The sequence below is a fragment of the Anneissia japonica genome, unplaced genomic scaffold (genome assembly GCF_011630105.1).
Source record: "Anneissia japonica isolate Jap-2015-1 unplaced genomic scaffold, ASM1163010v1 scaffold652_len952628_cov199, whole genome shotgun sequence".
Classification (NCBI taxonomy): Eukaryota; Metazoa; Echinodermata; class Crinoidea; order Comatulida; family Comatulidae; genus Anneissia; species Anneissia japonica.
The window spans coordinates 486,168-504,664 of NW_022757608.1; the positions used below are offsets into that span (position 1 = coordinate 486,168).

The following is an 18,497-nucleotide window of genomic DNA, read 5'->3' on the forward strand; positions in this document are numbered from 1 at the left end:
TTAGTGACTAAAACAAGAAAATCAACTTTTTAATATATTCATATTCTCCACATTACAAGCTTTAAAATGATAGGACCTGGAATCGACTTACTAATTGGCAAAGTTATGAGCAACAGTATTATGGCTTCTCTGTACTGAAGTATACAATACTGCCATATTCTTATGCTAATTACTTGTTTTGAGAGGTCATGGTTCATATGTAAACCACTATAATAACAACAGATATTTGTTTTTTCTACTGCCATATCCAACAGTAGGATCTCTCCAATTATTCTCCTTTGTGACAATATGGGATAGATACATGGGGCACCCTATACAATTGACATGTCGACAAGGACACGAAGCCCCGCCCAACAAAGTCACGAAAACCTTAGACAATGGCGGCTAGACTTACCGAGTTGGCGAACATTTTCTTTGCTATCACCCTTCTTTAAAAAAAAGAATTCAGGGTAGGTGGTATGCAAATGAATCATATATTCATAGTGCTAATCTATTTCAGGGAACAGGCGGGGAAATTGTTGTAAAAGCCTCTGTATTTCGGTCCCAAAGGAAGATGGAAAAGCTGCATTCAGTCAACCGCGTTGTCAGCAAAGGCCAAGTCACATATGCGCACTGCTCGTGTAAATCTGGGTATTTAATAACCAAGCATAGACATGTAGGCCTAGGCTCACATAGTTTCGCGTTGACATCCAGCTGTCTAAGGAAATTAAAATGTCCGAGAAAAAGTTTTTGATCACGTGACTTTGATCACGTGACTTAATGACGCTCGCTAATTAGTAGGTTTATCTGTCAATCAAATTTTATCGAGATGTTAATTCAGAGGTTACCCTTACTCAATACCCTGCATGGGGTGGTACTCTAAGAACTCTGTGGGGTTTAAAAAAAAAAAATTATATGTATTTATTTTATTGGATTTATATAGTGCATATATCCAGAAAACTGCCAAAGGCACTTTTATCCTGGTCATTGGATACAGAATCGTTGATACACAACTTGCAACCTCCTATGTTCCCTGGGGGAGTATTCATAGTTATCAGCAATACTAATTTCATTTCAAATCATTCACAACTTATCAGGTACCCATTTATACTCCTGAGTGGTTGTACCCTACATGTAGTTAAGGGATTTCTACAACTACATAATACCATGTGCTGTTGCATAGGTTGTTATAAGTCAAAAAATCTTTTTTTGCTTTTATAATTGTTCATGAAGTTCACGTAATTCCCTTAAACAGCATGTTATAAGTCCATTTCAATTTCAATATCCAAACTGGAATCATTTTGGGGCGTCCTCTCCAGTTTTAACGAGCCCTGAGATAGTGTTGAAGTGTCCTTTAATGACAAGTTTGGTAAGTCGCATAAATCCTCAGCACCTGTAATATTGAATATAATTGATTTAAATAACAAAAAAAAAAAATCAACTTCTGATCAAATACATATTTTCCTTTCTTTTAATACAATTTTGTCTGTTTCTTTTTCTGAGAGTTGTTGATGCCATGCTGGTGTAAACAATAATAAGTATGAAAGAGCTATAAAGATGTAACTTATTTAGCAGGCATCACACACCTGATGAAGTTGGCATCGACTGCCAGCAAAATCTTTAAAATTAGCTCAGAGTGCTGCTTTTTATTACTTGTTATTTTTTTTTCTGTAAATAGGCCTAATTACTTCATGCCGTAGCAATTCAATCAATCTTACCCTTTAACTGTTTAAATAACTATTTTGTATATTGGACCTAACAATATAAAATCTGATTGTGTAATATCATCTATTAATGGTTTGAATGTGCTGACTGTTTCATTCTATCTGACAGTTGTACAAACTTTGCCTTTTCAAATCGAATGTAATCCTATTAAAGTGTTTGAATATAGTGTACTTAACGAATGGCACATAAAGATTTACTGTCTTAAGTCATCTTCATGAACACTAAAAATCTAAAGTAGGTTAAGGATTCTGACAATAAGTTTATTGAATCTGTGATGTGAAGTACGACTTCATAGACAACAACAAGATTACCTTCACAAGCCGGCATGTCACATATACTCTGCTCAATCACATGAGTTAGCATCGTAACGGAAAAAGTATCATCACGCCTTAATCCTAGTGCCTGCAATACATTAAAATAGTATGTTTGTAAAGTGTTTTTGTAAACCTGGAATTTAAATAATGATGCAGCATTAACAATGCTTACACCAATGCAAAGACGCAAGATATAAAAAATCTATCACTATATCTTCATTACTGCCTCTTTATCATCACTCAACCTACAAAGTACATTCATGACCTGGTACAAACACTGAGTTCATCTAATTAAATTCATTCAAATACGATATATATATGAAAGATCTAAAAACCATATGGTTCACCAATTAGTTTGACGTAAGATAGTATGTCAAGTTACAACGAAAAAATAAGAAAAAGAAAAAAAAATTACAAGACATTGTGAGTCAATATTTCTGACATTATTTCAAACTATAATTACAGAAAATAAGTTTCTAAATTATTACAGTTGAATGACCAAGCAGTTTAAGCAGGGGCAGCACCACATGCAGCAATAATACTGGCACTGGTTCGAATGGCACAAACTAGTCCTCTTCGATAAAGGCTATAAACCAAAGGCTAGTTTTAAATTTTTTAGACAAAATTTAAATTTTAGTTTTTATTATTCATTAAGAATTGTTTATCATTCGAAAACATAATCAGATTTCATCAACTTTTAAATATCTACTTCAAATCCATGCAATTTCTTAATTGTGTAAGTGTGCATTTAATATTTAATATTTTCATTACTCCATTATCCCCATTCAGGGATGTAGTTATGGTGGGCAGGGCCACCCAGTCTAAAGCTAATTTCATGGCCCTCCACCCACCCTAAATTTTAACCAACTTTTCCATTCTTAAAATCCATTCCACTCTTATTATTTAGAGTTTACCAATGTTATCACATAGCACCCACCCCTAGTTTTCTACAGCTACAACCCTGACTTTGTTTACAAGTAAACAAGAGTGATACCTCCTAAATCAAATTAGAGTTTCCTCTGAACAGGCTTAAAAAATATATTCAATAAACTAATTATTATGAGGTATACAAATTTAAAAAAAGGATTAATTACAATATTCTGTATTTTACTATTCAGTATTGGGTACTTTCTTTATTGTTATGCTTATTGTCTGCATTTGCAATTTATGCATTTTCCTTTTGTGTTCCTGTAAAGCTACCTTTACTAAGAAATTTGTTACAGTAGCTAATGTTTATACAGGGATGATTTGCCATTGTTGCCTATTATCTATTCTTCTAAGGGGTTTATGAATTATGATTTATAATTAATAATCTAGTATCTATGTCACAAATACAGTCAACTTAGCTTAAAGACTGACAATAGATAGTTCATAGTAATCTGTCTCAGGACTGCATAATAAAAAGAGGTTTTGTCTTCGTTGTTGTGGTTACATGGCAACAAGCCACATTAGGGCAGCATTACTGCCATTGGATTACAACTTGCAAGACTGAATGAGGACGTGAGGGTACTTACACATTTTATTTGCATTTATTTACTATATTTATATTTTTACTTATTAATATATTCAGTATAAAACAACAGTATAAAATAAACTTAAAATAAATAAATAAAATGGTAAAAACTATGGTTTGGTTTTCAAATGGAAAACAAGATGTTTTGGAGGATTTTCCAACTGCAAGCAAGTTGAGGCCACTGCCTAACCAGCTATATAGGTGACAAAATAATGTCTAACATCGGCTTGAGGACTTAGATTCGGCTACTCCGCCACTACTCATCAGGTGTTCCAACAAATTGTCAAGATAGAGGAACCAAACAATTTTGAACAAACCAAATATGAGGATGTTTATTCTTCTAGATAGTTGGGGTTGTAGATCACTGTGGAATGCAATGTTATGATTACTTTAAACGAATGATTGACTTTCGCTTTTAAAATTATTGTTGTCAGTACAAAATACATAAACATGCAGAATGTACCCATCGCAAATTATGCATGTTCTAAAGTACTTATGATGTTCCTCACCTTATGAAAATAGTCGATAGCGGTGTTGAAATTTGCTTGTAAGCAGTAAACGAAGCCAATTGATGCAAAGGTTGAAGGATTCTGAGGAGAGAGCACTAATGCACGTTGATGATAGCCAAGCGCTTCATCATACTTTCTACAAAAACAGAAAAACAATGTAATAAAATTACATAAATTTTATTGTAATGTAAGATAATTACCATCATCATAACACAAAATGTATTACTATTATTAACTGTTATTATTATAGTATACTATTATCATAATATTCACTATCATGCTATCCATCTAAAAAACAAAAATATCAATAACAATTTAAATAAACAACAGCAACAATAAAATAGAATAAAGGTAGAATTTGACAAACTATTGTTAAATCTACTCGGTCCAAAAATTCATTTCTACAACACACATGCCAGCTTTACAATCATCACTTCTCCTCCTACAGTAAATCTCACATTTCTATGTTAGGTACTAGTAGTTAATCAAACAAATTTCATGCATATTTTTATAAATAGATTGATCCTTGAACAGCAACAATGCCATGTCACCAAAATGTGGTATGAAAACATGCACCTGCAACTTAAAATAGCAACTCACCCTAATTTACGACACACATGGCCTAGATTATTTAGGATTGGCTCCCATTTTTCCGACAGAGCGCCTTCACCAAGACCCTGCAGTTCAACAATTGCTTCCAAGAAATATTTCTCAGCTTTTGACCAACTAATGCATTAAAGAAAATAAAATTTAACTTATTATCTTGCATATGTTTTTATGAATGGAAATTCAACAAAAACATTACATTGTGTCTATTAATAGAATAGAAAAAGGTGATTTGGGGACTGGAGGTTTAACACTCAACTTCAAGTTCCAAGGTATGGTTGAATATTAAGTGTGGTACCCTTTTGTATAAAATCATTAATAAACACAACAATAAATAATAAACTGGTAAAGGTAAAAGGAGTCTTGTATTCTTTACTGAAAGTAGAGGAATGAGTTGTTAGCCCAAAGTGCTAAGCCTTGGTACCGTATGTTGCGTGCTTCCAATTTCTTTCTACGCCACCCTTAAATTCACCAGATATTTCAACTATTTACACATTTACACTCTATCTATACTACTATTATTTTTAAAACTTATTGTATTTTTAGATGTATTTTTGGTGTTATTAGTATACCTCTAAACATTAAATAGGTTAGTCAATCCCACCCAATAAGGGTGTGGTAGTTTCTGCTACTTTCCTGAAATAGTGAACAATATGGAGAAGCACATAGAAATTAAACTGCGCAGGTGTTTGTGCGAAAAATCTGTCAAGTAAAAACCAGCTTTAAGGTAACAGAATGTCTTACTTGCCGCTCTGGTACGCTACCACTCCCATCTCATGCAGGACAAAGGGATCTGAAGGCGCGATGGACAAGGCTTGGCTGAAGAACTTCTCAGCTAGCTGGGGGTTATTGGTGAGGCCTTGCTCTAAGCCTACGTACAGCACAGGAAGATGACACCTAAGTATTTGAAAAAACAATGAAAAATACAGTTTACTCAGATGGTCAATCAGGCTTAATAAATTTTAACTGCTCACTTTAGATGGTATGATTCTGTTTAAACTATTTTTTTTTTTTACATAAAACTGATTAGCTAGCAGAAAAAAAAAATGTCTCCTCTAAATCTACTTAACTCATCAGGGAACTTTCTAAACCAAACCTTAATCATCAAAGTATTTACTTAAAAATTGAATGTCCGTGTACGTGGGAGTTAATAAAGTGTATTTCAATTGCTCACTACATATAATTATCAAATTATGCTATAAATTGTAAATTAGGATGAAAAAAAAAATTCTTGTATTTATTTCAAATAATATTTAAATAACTGAAAAAAATTTTTTAATAGAAGTCAAGATGTATATTTTTTCCTAAGTCAAAGTAAATTTATTCATCCAAAATAAAGGGAAATTACATTGTTCGTTTACAGTATAAAAAGTCTTTAAAGCAGATAAAAATTATACAGACAACAATGACAAAAATATAGATATCAAAAAACATAAAAAATTAGTTAAAACAGCATATTTTATCATACAATCATTATGGAAAAAGATATAGTAAAATTAAAAAACAAGTAAAATTTAACAAATAAAAGTTACTTCACAATGACAAAGACAAAGACATTTTTATTTATATTATTTTTATTAATTTAGAAACCAACAGTAATAAACACTGGCACTAACAGCTTTTATAGTTATGATTTAGTGAAGATACAACCCAACCCATCAAAACAGAGGCAACTTTGAGGTATAACCAATAAAGTAAACCTTAAAAATGAATGTTGCAATTTATTTTTTTAAATGATAATTTGGTACACAAACTAAGGAGGCCAGATAGCCACATAGTTGTTTATGACTAGTGGCTAATAATTGGCCTCCACTTATCTAATCTTGATCTAAAGATAATTCTGAAATAAAAAAAACATAATTATTAATGCATACAAGACAGCAAAGGGTTTATCTTTTAAAGTAATCAATTAAATTTTGTTTAAATGTGAATACAGTAAAATGTCCATCTTTTGTACCCTTTGGTACCAAGTGGTGTTCGTAAATTGAAAAATTTGTAAACTAGATCGGATGTCAGTTTCCAATACCTAGGCCTAGCTATCGCCTGCCATTTGAGCGCCGATAGGCTGACAGCGGCCAGGCCTATCACGAACCGACAGTGCAGCAGCGTGGTTTATCGCGCATAGAGCCGAGCTGAATTTACAGGTACCTTCAATAAAAAACCAAATTATTTTAATCACTGGCATTCTTCCACTTAAAATGTTATTTTAACTCTTCTGTATGTTTTATGGACCTTTCTATCGTTTTCTTTCTGGTTGTTAGATCGCCGCACTGTATTGTTTACATGCATTTCGTGATCATATCTAGCATTCCTGATGTCAATAATTTGGTGACCCCAATACTCTCGTTCGTCATCGTAAACATGTGCGCTCAATCCAATGACCCTTGTGTTGGTAGTTCGTTGTTCTGGTTAGGTTTATTACATTAATATAGTGATTACTATACCAGAAATGGAAGAAAAGATCGCACTATTAATAAATAAATACAACAAACTTGATTCTATCAAGAATTATAATTTTTGAGTCTACCACTGATTATGGTAGTTTATTTCAGAGTAAAATAACGGAGAGATGAAATGATAATTTAAAGGGACAGCAAAGGAATCAAAATGATTAAAACAAGTTGAACAATATCTGGGCTTAACTAAGACATCTGGAGAAATATAACAAATTAAGTCTGCATTGAACTGCCTGATAACCTGGCTCGGGAATGATGGAGAGAGAATGTCTATCAGTCCAGAGGTTAGCAGCAATGATTTGCTTAACCAAACATTAATCTTTAATGTATGTTATTTACTTAAAGATGTTGACAGCTATTAAATTGCTTACTTTAGCAAGTTACTATTATGCTATAAATTGTCCATTAAAAAAAATGTTTTCTTTAAAATGAAAATACTTTTCCTATACTAGTCGCATAGACCAAAGATTAATGTCCGTCACCTTCACATCGCCATTGAAACTGTGCACAAGTCAATTGTGTCAATTTAAAAAAGCACAATATATTACATTAATTTGTTTACATATGTGGCAAAGACAAGCCAAACCAGTCACTCGTCGCAAATCGTGTTTCAGAGAAAATGGCCAAAACATGCTGAAATGTCAAATTTTTAAAAATCTATTTTAAAAAATTTGACATTTCAGCATGTTTTGGCCATTTTCTCTAAAACATGCTGAAATGTCAAATTTTTAAAAATCTATTTTATTGCAATAAACTAACCTTTATATATCTACACATCATTCTATGCTGTCATTTTAGCCCATTTTCAATGTTAAAACAATACTTTTTAAGGATTTAAAGATAGTTTCTGCATGAGAAATGCCTGACGGCTAATTTCTCATATATTGTTCTTTAAACAGCTGTGTGGTTAAACGCTTGTAACTTCATAAGGAAATGTCCGATTTGAATGATTTTTAAACCATTTTATAGCTATTATTTTACTTTCTAACACTGTAGTAATAACTCAAAATCGATTTTTGCGACGAGTGACTGGTTTGGCTTGTCTTATAACCCCCTTATGGACAAGCTTAATTTTTTTTTAAATTTTATAAAGAAGCATATTATTACAAGCATACAAATAGTAGAGTTTGATATAACTTGGCATGAAACAAACTCCAAACAAAATACAGACATGCAATTTGTGTCAATATTGGTATGGTACCATAAATCCTCGAATAAGCGCCACGGTGCTTATACAATTTTTGGAGGCTTAAGTGCGGCGCATATTCCAGAGCGGCGGCACTTATTTCATTAAAAAAATATTGGCATAGCTCTTTCCGAGCCTGTTCTCATGCAGTTCGGTAGGCCTGTCATAGGTCTTGCATCATTGCAAAAAAACGTTTACAAAGATATGCTTGAGTTTTCATTGTGTTATTAATTCATTAGAACAAGGCATGCATTGTATTTTACTGTTTCTCAAAGTGTTTAATAATATAGTTAAAGGTAAAAAAAAAAAAATAATAATAATAAAAATATTTAATTAGAATGAGGTATCATACATTATTTAGAGTTTCTTCTCACTACAGCTTACAATACAATATTGTATGTAATATTATCGATGATCTTTATAAATAAAGCAGCCAGTGGTCTGCATGACACCCCGGTGTTATGCGCTACATAAACCTAACACAATGAAAACTCTCAGCGCATAAAGACCCCGTTGTTTTTATGCTATATAAATCTAATTACATACATACATACATGATCAGCTAGTATAATAAGTATAATGTAAACTCACCCTTTCATTAGCTGAGATGCTGTAAAGTAGGCAGCCATTGCTTGGTCATGTTCTCCTTGGATAGCAAATGAATGTCCAAAGGCCAACCATGCAGGACCATACAGGTGATCCAAGCTGGTGGCTTTACTTTAAGAAAAAATTTTATAATATATGCTAAGCTTTGTTTTAAGTAAAAAAACTAAGCCTATATCAACATTATTCTCATTTACACCATTGGGGAAATTATTAAATGTTCCCTTTCTTAAAAACACTAGAAATGTTTATTGGATAAAACACCAGATAATGGTACTTATTTGAATAAATGCCCTATTTTGAATAAGCACCCCCTGACCTGAGGCATTTAGATTTTCATTCCCCACCCCAAATGATGGTAAACAAAACTAATGGAAGCGATATCATTTTCAACACCTTCAACTAATGTTCTACTCCAATTAAATTACATTTTTCTAAACCTGGTTGGGATCAACAAGTCTCGAAGATCAGCAATAACACATTTTGCGAGTAGTTATGTGTTGTAGTTCCACATTTATAGTCATATTAAGGGGCGTTTATTTGAGCAATATACGTATCCATTTTACACCAAAAAATAAATACCGCCCTCAAATATACACCCCATCAGGAACCATTCTCAACAATAAGTAAGTTAAAAAAAAATCATCATTGGCACTTTCAACAGTGGTAGTGCCAGTGGAGAAATTGGGAGAGGGGCAGGAGGTGCAACATCTCGTTAGCGAAAGTTGGTGTCAACACTTCAAGCTTGTGCACGGGCAACAATAACTTTTTTGACCTTCATCAAGCAAAAACGGCCATAAAAATTTATTATTTCTGAAAAGATAATGAATAACTTTGAATAGATTTATACTATTATTTCTTTACCTTAAAAATCGCCGGGCTGCATCCTGTTTTCCCACTAAAAAATAGTAGCAACCAACAGCGAACCAGGCAACAGCTTTACAAGGGTAGAGGTCAACTAACCGGTGACCTAAATAAAATAATTCTGAAAAAAAGAAAGATTTGTAAAGATGATTCATAATATTTTTTCCTAAAGTTTAGAGATCTTGTGATTACTAAACATCACACAACCTATCTCATTAACCAATATTTTTAATAGAAAAAGTGCATTTTTCATGGTTTGTGTTTTAAGGTGGACACACAATGCGTGAACTGACAGTCAGGCAACCAATCAAACTCTATTATGTGTTGTCTCTATGATGATGCAAAGGCCAGTCAGAAATTGTTACACATTCCATTATTTTCATGTTATTCAAGATTTAAGATTAGATTCATGATTTATTTACTGGTCAAACACAATGGTTTGAAACTTTGGTTGATGATACATGCATAACATTTCTACACTGTCTAAAATCCATTACTACGATACACCAACTGCACTGAAAACAATTCATTGTTGTCTTTTTGCAGCCATCTTTGTTACTACCACCGCCATAGCCACTAATGTCTATGTTGTCTTCTTCCTCATCATTGGCGTGGGTTCCAGGCCCTAATTTTGGGTTACTCACTCATTTTGCGCTCCATACCTAATTTATTTGGCTTCCCATACCTGATTTCATTTTTTTTTTTTTTTGGATTAGGGCCTGGGCAAATGCTGCCTGATCATTCATGCATACGATTTAATGACTGATATGCATGACTGACTGTGTAAGTCATGTGATTGACTTACCTCTTGCATATTAATTAATCTTCAAATTGAAAATGTACGGTGCCTCAACGGCTAAGCTTAAATTAATTTTTTAAATTTAGTTAAAATTAGTTCTTGGCCTGCTGAATTACGTAATGGACTAACCGTAGTAGTAACTTGATAACAATGCTCACCGCTAAGATACACAGATTTAAGCCTAGAGTCCTGTAGAAGATGCGTTGAAAATGTACTGTATTATTAAGTAAGAACTTAAAAGTAGGCCCACCAGGCCTCTCTCTACTACTATAATAGGCTAGAGGCCTAGGCCATCCTCTTGGAAAGTTGTGCTATATGTTTGTAATATGGGCCATCTAGCATAGGCTTAACTCTATTGTCCACTCTTCCTAGGATCTATTATATATATTTTAGGTCCGTTTCATTAGGGAGACTATTTTTTAGCTATGCCTTACTAGTAGATGTGATACGTGAAATTGTAAGCATAGTGATTGGTTGAAATCTTCTATTTTGGTCCACCCATTTATCCAAATATCGAATATAAGATTATGTCATTCTTTTCGCATTTGGGTACCTGCATGCAGTGTTTTACAAGTCCCTTATTCTGTCTCAAAATTAACTTGCTCGTTAGTGGCGCTGCCTAGAATGAGAAAAAATAATAAGGGATATGTGGCAAGTCTGCCTCATCATCAATATATAAAGTCACTATAATATCTACTCAGACCCTTAGTTCAGAACTCCTAAGAGAGCTGCTTAGCTCAGTCGGCTAATCTGGTGGTGGATCTCTAGGTCACCGTTTCAATTCTCATCGCTGCCTCTCCTTGTGTTTCAGCTGGAGGGCTCAAATACAAGTTACAATAGTGCACCGTCTTTCGAATGAGATGTTTAAGCCGTTGGTCCTGTGTGCATTTATGGCACATGTGCATGTTAAAGAACCCACCTAAAGTGTCTGGCTTTGAAATTTATTGTGACAAAGCACAAGAAAAGGGATTCTTGGGCTAGATAGTGGCGCCATTAATATGCATTTCACAGATCTATTTTGGCTTATACTGTATATATTCCTTATAATTCCCAGCACAGTAGAACATTGTCTGTAGAATTTGGAGCTCTATAAGCCTTGATAACTGATTGACTTCCGATTGTGTGTGTGTGTGTGGTTTTTTTTAAAATAATTATAATTTATGAAGAGCATTAAGGCTTTTGTGAAAGTGATAAAAGATTGGCATTAGTAATTCCTGTCATGTTCACATGATATATCACCATATAATAATTATAAATTGTTATGATGTGTAATCTGTTTTTCATTTAATCAAAATAAATTATAATGCCAACCTTCATAATAGAAGGCATTATGCTTAATATATACCGTAGTAAAAGTAGTTATTTCGATGTAATAAAAGTAGTTAAACATTTACTCTGGATTTTAAATGTTTTATACATGAACATTCAGTAATCCTCTCAATTCTAGAATTTCAACCGAAGCAAAACAACTGGAACTGTGGAGGAATTAGTTTAGATGCTGGAACAAGGTTTACGTCATAGTTACATTACCTAATGATCCTTCTTTTCATTAGGTATTAATGATAAGCTTGTGCGTCAATTTATTGATCTAATGCATAAAGCTTAGAGGAAATTTTTTAAAAGAATTCGAAAAATAATAAATCAATTGACATTTATGTTCTGAGACAACAAAAAAAAGTCATATAGTATATAATGTAAATGGTTGTAGATTTATGGCTTACACATTGAAATTAATCATATTGCAAGCACCTTTTAGGCATACAGTATTTTTTCATGGCAGGAATACTGATACTAATAAATCATTTAAAAATTGTTTTGCAGTTAAAACTATATATTGTGTTGGCTTTGTTGCAAAATCATTTTTATATTTCAATATTTCTTACAATGTTTTGTATTAGGTTCATAAAAGTAATACTTAATTTTTCTTACAATTTTTAAACAAACTTTTATCTGGTGACCTAATTTTGGGTTGCGAACCATAGCTTGAGTACTGCTGCAGTAATAGCTCTAATGTCTTATTTTTGGATTCTTCAATTTGAAATTTAAAATAGACAGCAAAAGATGCTGGCAAAAGGCCATTAAAGGTGTTCTTGTTCAATTCCAAATTATCGACAGGGATGCTGGTAGAATACCGCACTACACGTCTCGATTCATATAAAATTGACAGCTTTCCAATTAAGGAATTTAAGCCATGAGCAGGAAAATGGAACAATGGGTACGTGATTATACTTACACTACCAACAATGCTCTGGAGTTTTTTAATTTGGATTGAACTGATGTTACCGTTATCTCAATAAAAATGTAATAATGAAATGGCTATGTCATTATTGTATATTCTATCACAAGAACTATCTATGCTAATCAGATATCAACAAGTGAAATCATGAATAAATCCTCACCATTTGATTTCTGTAGCTCAACTAAGGTTGCTATATGAAGAGGTAAACAAGTTGAGTGGAAAGGATCTGTTTCTAACACTCTGTAATGCAATATACAGAATAATTAAAGCAAACAACAAATTCAAGGTAAAAGGTAATTCAAGGTAAAAAACAATGTAATATAAATTTAAAAATATACCAAAACTATGAATATATAGATCATGGTTAGTAAATTAATACATATGGTACACAAAGTTTAAAATTCTCTAGATCAACTAAATAAACTTAAATATTCCCAACATCTTGAAAACAAAGGGTTGTAATGCGCGACCCAAATAGTCATCAAAATATCTGGCAGGGTCGCTGGATGTTTACAAAAAAAAAAAAAAAAAAAAAACAATTATGAACAGTACTAGCATGAAGTTATCTCATTATACAATAACTATATGATAGTGTATGTGATTTTCTCATGTTCTTACATTGATTGGATTGTTGTCGGTGAATATGCTAGTCTTCCTTTCTTTGTGTAAGTGCAACTGTGTACAAACTATTGTTTCCTGAATTTGAACTAATGGCCCTTTCAAACTTATTATATCGGCCCAGGGCCGCATTAACTATGGCCGACTCAAAATGACTATTCCATTTGCGGTTTTTATTTTGAGTCCTGAGTTAAGACCCAGGTCTGGCAGCAGGTAGTGCTTTTGCTAGTACTCTCTGTCGCTGTGCTCTCCTTCACCTCCTCATGAAATAAAAGTTGGATTGTTCAGTAAATTTATCAGCATAACATCAAATCTTAGTAGCTATAATGGTAGCTAATAGCAACGGTACGCATTTGATTTATGGGTTTACCACTAAATTTGGAGAAATTTGAATACAACTCGCCTACTGTATGTACAGATTTTAAAGAGCATTATAAAATTTATAATGCTTAATATTAATTAATATTTTTAATGCTCAATTTATGATGATTATAAATTGAGCTTGGATCTCATTCGTACGTGCCACGCTGGGGGTACATGGACTCGGAAACTGACTCTTATGCTCTCCAGTCTGATATTGATAATGTTATTGAATGGAGCACCAAAAATGGTATGACGCTACATGTTAAGAAATGCAGAAGCATGCATATTACTCGGAGCAGACGGACTGAGCATTTCACATTAATAACGAACCTCTTGATGATGTAAATAAATTTAGATATTTAGGTTTTATGATTTCAAATGATCTAAGTTGAAACGAACATTTTTCTATGAATACCAAAAAAGCTGGCAGAATATCTGGCATTATTTGACTTACAGTTCGTTGCTCTAACCCTGTCGCTCATATTGTTGAATATGGTGTTCCTGCATTTTATCCATATCAAAATAATCACATTAATGCTTTAGAAAAGGTTCAGAGATACTTTTCTCGAGCCTGTTTGTGTATGATCATGCCTTTAATTATAAAGAGACTAATTATGCTTAAAACTACTTACATTGCCACCAGGTTAAAATATCTCTCATTATTTAATTATCATGTATACATAATCAATGTAATGTCATTCCTGCACTTCTCCCTCAAATCAATATCAAACATACTGTTGATTTCAGATTTAAAATCTTATATGCCAAAACAGATTGCCATTTAAAGTTTTCATGTTTTAATTTTTTTTTGTACATTTGGAACAATTTACCTACTAATCAATAATCATAATTTTAAGTATTATCTTCATAACCATTTATTTAATGAATAACGTTTGCTGTCATTTAAAAAAAAAATCCATCTTTGGCTTCCCTTTTATTGCGTTAAAAGAGTGTTGACAGCTTCTAAAAATTATATTGTTATTCAGTATTTTACCATTGTCTATATTTAAGCTTACTACTTTTAAATGTATGTTTGTTGTCTTGTTTTTGTTTGGAGAGCCTCTCGATAGTAATTATTAAGTTTGTTTTAAGTTATCCTCAGGCTTGTGTCTTTGTCTTTTTATATTTTTTATTGCCTGAAAGTAATAAATGAAATACAGCAATAGTAGAAGGTAAACACAGAATGGGTTGATGGGATGGGTGTTCATCATTTGCATTTGATGACCTTTAATTTACTTTCGCAGTAATTTTGTTACACAGTTTGACGCAAGATAAAATTTGCTTGAACGGTCGACCACCTCCCCCCTTTCCCGAGTGGTCAGCATGATTATCCGGTGAATTAAACGGAATATGATTGGCGTTTTTCACTCAAACGGGCCCAATAAGTGTGATTGGGCTCTAAGAGTACCACAAAATTAAACTTTAGTTATTTTTGATCTACCATATTGACCTCATTGCTTTATGTTATGGAGGTCACCCATGTTTAGGCCTATGGCTTTGATAATTTGACAGCTTTCTTTTGGTGTCTGGTGCAGGCAATTGGGTAGGACTATTCCTGCTTTGTACTCTCTCAAACCAATAATAAAGATACAGGCATAATCAAATAATAAAAAATAATGTTTTTATCAGCAAAAGTTTCTTCGACTTAAGGCCTATTGGCACACAAATGTTTATATTGTGTGTATTTTAGCCATCCTGTAACCACCAAATACCAAAATATTATATACAATGTATAAACTCCCATATCCCATCAATACCCGTGTATTCTTGCACTGTCAATTTTCTATAAAAATCTAAATTACCTGAATTGTCTTTGAAATTTACTTACTGTCGCAAGTGTTTATACCATAATATTTATTTAAAAAAAAACAGAAAGTATGTTCAAATGCTTTTTCAGGAAACAATGCTAAGATGACCCCGGACAGAAACCTCTGTTGAAATGATGTGGAAGAGACAACAAACGCCTATCCATTATGTATGCTTTCAAAAATGAAGACAACAGAATAATTTTTTTTTTCATATTTCATAATTTAATAATATTTCACAATTATATAACGATTAAAATGTTTTGAAACATTGTGAAGTCTGGTTCTTATGCAATCAACGGAAGGCGGTCTGACGTAGCTGTCTCTTATGCCTGAAAGTGCATGAAAATGAATGTACAGTTGATGTCCTATATCTTAATTATATGAAATATGGTACACTTGTCACTCTATCTTTATGATAACTGAGAGTAGATTTTTAAATTTATAACTGAAAAAATTTTTCATTGAATAGGTAGCACCTATGGATGCTACATCGGTGAGTCGAATGGCCATGCGGTGAAGACAGGGGCACTGCAACCTAGCTACAGTCATAATATCGGCAATGGTTCGAATGACATGCTCGCCTATGGTTCTGGTGGTGGAACAAGTCTTCTCGGATAAGGACTATAATTGGCTCACTTAAAAGAACCCAGTACATCTTTCGAGACGAGCAGAGGGCTACCCCGGTGTAATGGTTCATATAGCCCTGTTACTATGCAGTTATTGACTATTAAGTCCTTTGCAAGATGTACATATATAAAACATAACAATTCCACTTTTTAGAGGTACACTTTTTCCAGTACAGCTTTCGAGGCAAGTAGAGGGTTACCCCGGTGTACTCGTCCATATAGCCCGTTACCCTGTGGTTATGAACCATTATGTCCTTTGCAGGATGAACCTACATAAAACGTAACTTCCACTTTTCCGAATGATTGCAGCATTTACATGTTCTTCAAGTTACATCTGTGATGATAATATCTGGTCTATTCTTAAGTTAATTTTACTACTTAATTGAAATCAAAACTGTAAATGGGACAATATTAGATAGTTCAACAGAGGTTTGGGTCCTGAAACTGGAATATAGTAAGGTCATTGTATCAAATATTTTGAATACCAGGGTTGTAATTTACAACTGTGTGTCAATACACTCCTCACTTTCTGCTCAAGGGTTAATGATATGCCCACAATGCTATCTTTCAATCTGGAACTGAAAGTTTAACCAAGATGGTTTAGTTAAACAGGTTTTAAAACCTTCTAATAGAGCACAGTTAGTATCGTGTAGATCAGTGGTTTGTGCAGCAATTTTGCTCAAAAGTCATAAAACTGACAGAGAATAGATGAAAATTTCTTTCTTCTACTTGCAAATTTACAGACGTCTATTGCAATCTGTTTCCATGTGTTAATAATACTAATAATTAATAATTATCACTTGATATGGTACATCATGCTAAATACTCAATAAACTATTGTTTTCCACTTGCAGAGTGCACCAGCCATTACTCCACTCTGAAATGTATTTCTGTCGATTTTATTGTTCTGTGCGTGTGCCAATTCCATACAAACTTTTAAAATTCAATTCACTATCCCAAAAACAGCAGTAACGTGTCTAGCAATGTTTCTGTTATTTAACATAACAATCGCTTCTCTGCCCATTGATACCTTTGACAGTTCAATCACTTCAACGCATATAGAATCAGCAGTCTGAAACAAGACATATATTGCCTAGTCTAACATAAGTGATAAATGTAAGCATTTCTTGTGTGAATCCACTGCTACAATATGTTACGTTTTCTTACCACATTTACATCTCCATTTGCAGTGAAACCAAGTTGGGTCAGCAGATCAATAAGTTTGTAGTGTGACGGAAACTTTAGTTTTTTTTTTTTTAAGGGGAATAGTACTATGAATTGCCCACTTCTCAAATGCCTAGAATCTATGTATTAGGTATATAAAAACAAATATTAAACTTACCTGCTAGTAATAGCGTATGTACTTCTGAAGTCAGAGTGATAGTAGTAACGTTCTGCTTGACTTGTGATAATATCAAGATTTTGTTTCAATGGTACTAGTGCATCAGGTGTTACCAATGGAGATGGTTTATCATACTGAAATGATTCAAAGGTAACAGTATGGTAAAGAATAATAAATATAATTGATAGGGTAGAATTTGATTTTGAAAATTTAGAAAGACAAACATGTCTTCAGCCATCAAAATAAAAACAAGAACAAACTGGCTACCATAGGTTTAAGCAAATACTTCTGGTGTTATTACAGGTACTAGACAAGACAAGGAGACTTGTCTTCAGTCATCACAGTAAACACACGTACATACTTGTACTGGCTACCATAGGTTTAAGCAAATACTCCAGGTGTTATATTAGACGAAGAGACTTGTTTGTCTTATAGGTACAGTAGATCCCCTTCCTTCGGACACCCCTTTTAAGGCAATATTTGAGGCATGTTGTGGCGAAATGGTTAAGTTGTTGCTTCACAAATATATACCTACCTTGATTCTAACAAACTTATTTCTCATTTTCAATCTGGATTCAGACCTAAACACTCAACTCTTACTGCACTGACTACTACCCTTGATTCATGGCTTCATGAAACTAACAATAAAAATCTTACTGGCACTCTATTCATCGAACTTAAAAAAGCTTTCGACACTGTTGATCATAATACACTAATTGCTAAATTACCATATTTTGGTTTCTCTCCTCTAACAATCACCTGGTTACAAAGTTACCTTTCTTCTAGATCTCAGCATGTTCTTTTTAGTCACACATTATATTCTCCCAGTCCTTGCTCTAATGGTGTCCCTCAGGGATCAACATTAGGCCCCCTCTTGTTCACTATTTACATTAACGACCTGCCTTTAACACTTACTAACTCTGATCCTAATGTTCATATCGATATGT

The 18,497-nt window shown here is 33.2% G+C and overlaps 1 protein-coding gene across 1 annotated transcript in view; it reads right to left on the reverse strand.

Moving 5' to 3' along the window:
- Positions 1–1,206: 1,206 nt before the first annotated feature.
- The window catches only part of LOC117124818 (cell division cycle protein 16 homolog), a 29,585-nt gene continuing 12,294 nt past the window's right edge, over positions 1,207–18,497 (reverse strand). Inside the window, exons 8-16 of the mRNA XM_033271149.1 lie at positions 17,551–17,684; positions 12,954–13,033; positions 9,756–9,876; positions 8,880–9,005; positions 5,391–5,543; positions 4,641–4,766; positions 4,041–4,176; positions 2,016–2,106; positions 1,207–1,372 (exon numbers count right to left, since the gene is read on the reverse strand). Of these exons, the coding sequence (XP_033127040.1) occupies positions 1,239–1,372; positions 2,016–2,106; positions 4,041–4,176; positions 4,641–4,766; positions 5,391–5,543; positions 8,880–9,005; positions 9,756–9,876; positions 12,954–13,033; positions 17,551–17,684 (1,101 nt within the window). The 3' untranslated portion in view covers positions 1,207–1,238. The remainder of the gene's footprint in view (positions 1,373–2,015; positions 2,107–4,040; positions 4,177–4,640; positions 4,767–5,390; positions 5,544–8,879; positions 9,006–9,755; positions 9,877–12,953; positions 13,034–17,550; positions 17,685–18,497) is intronic.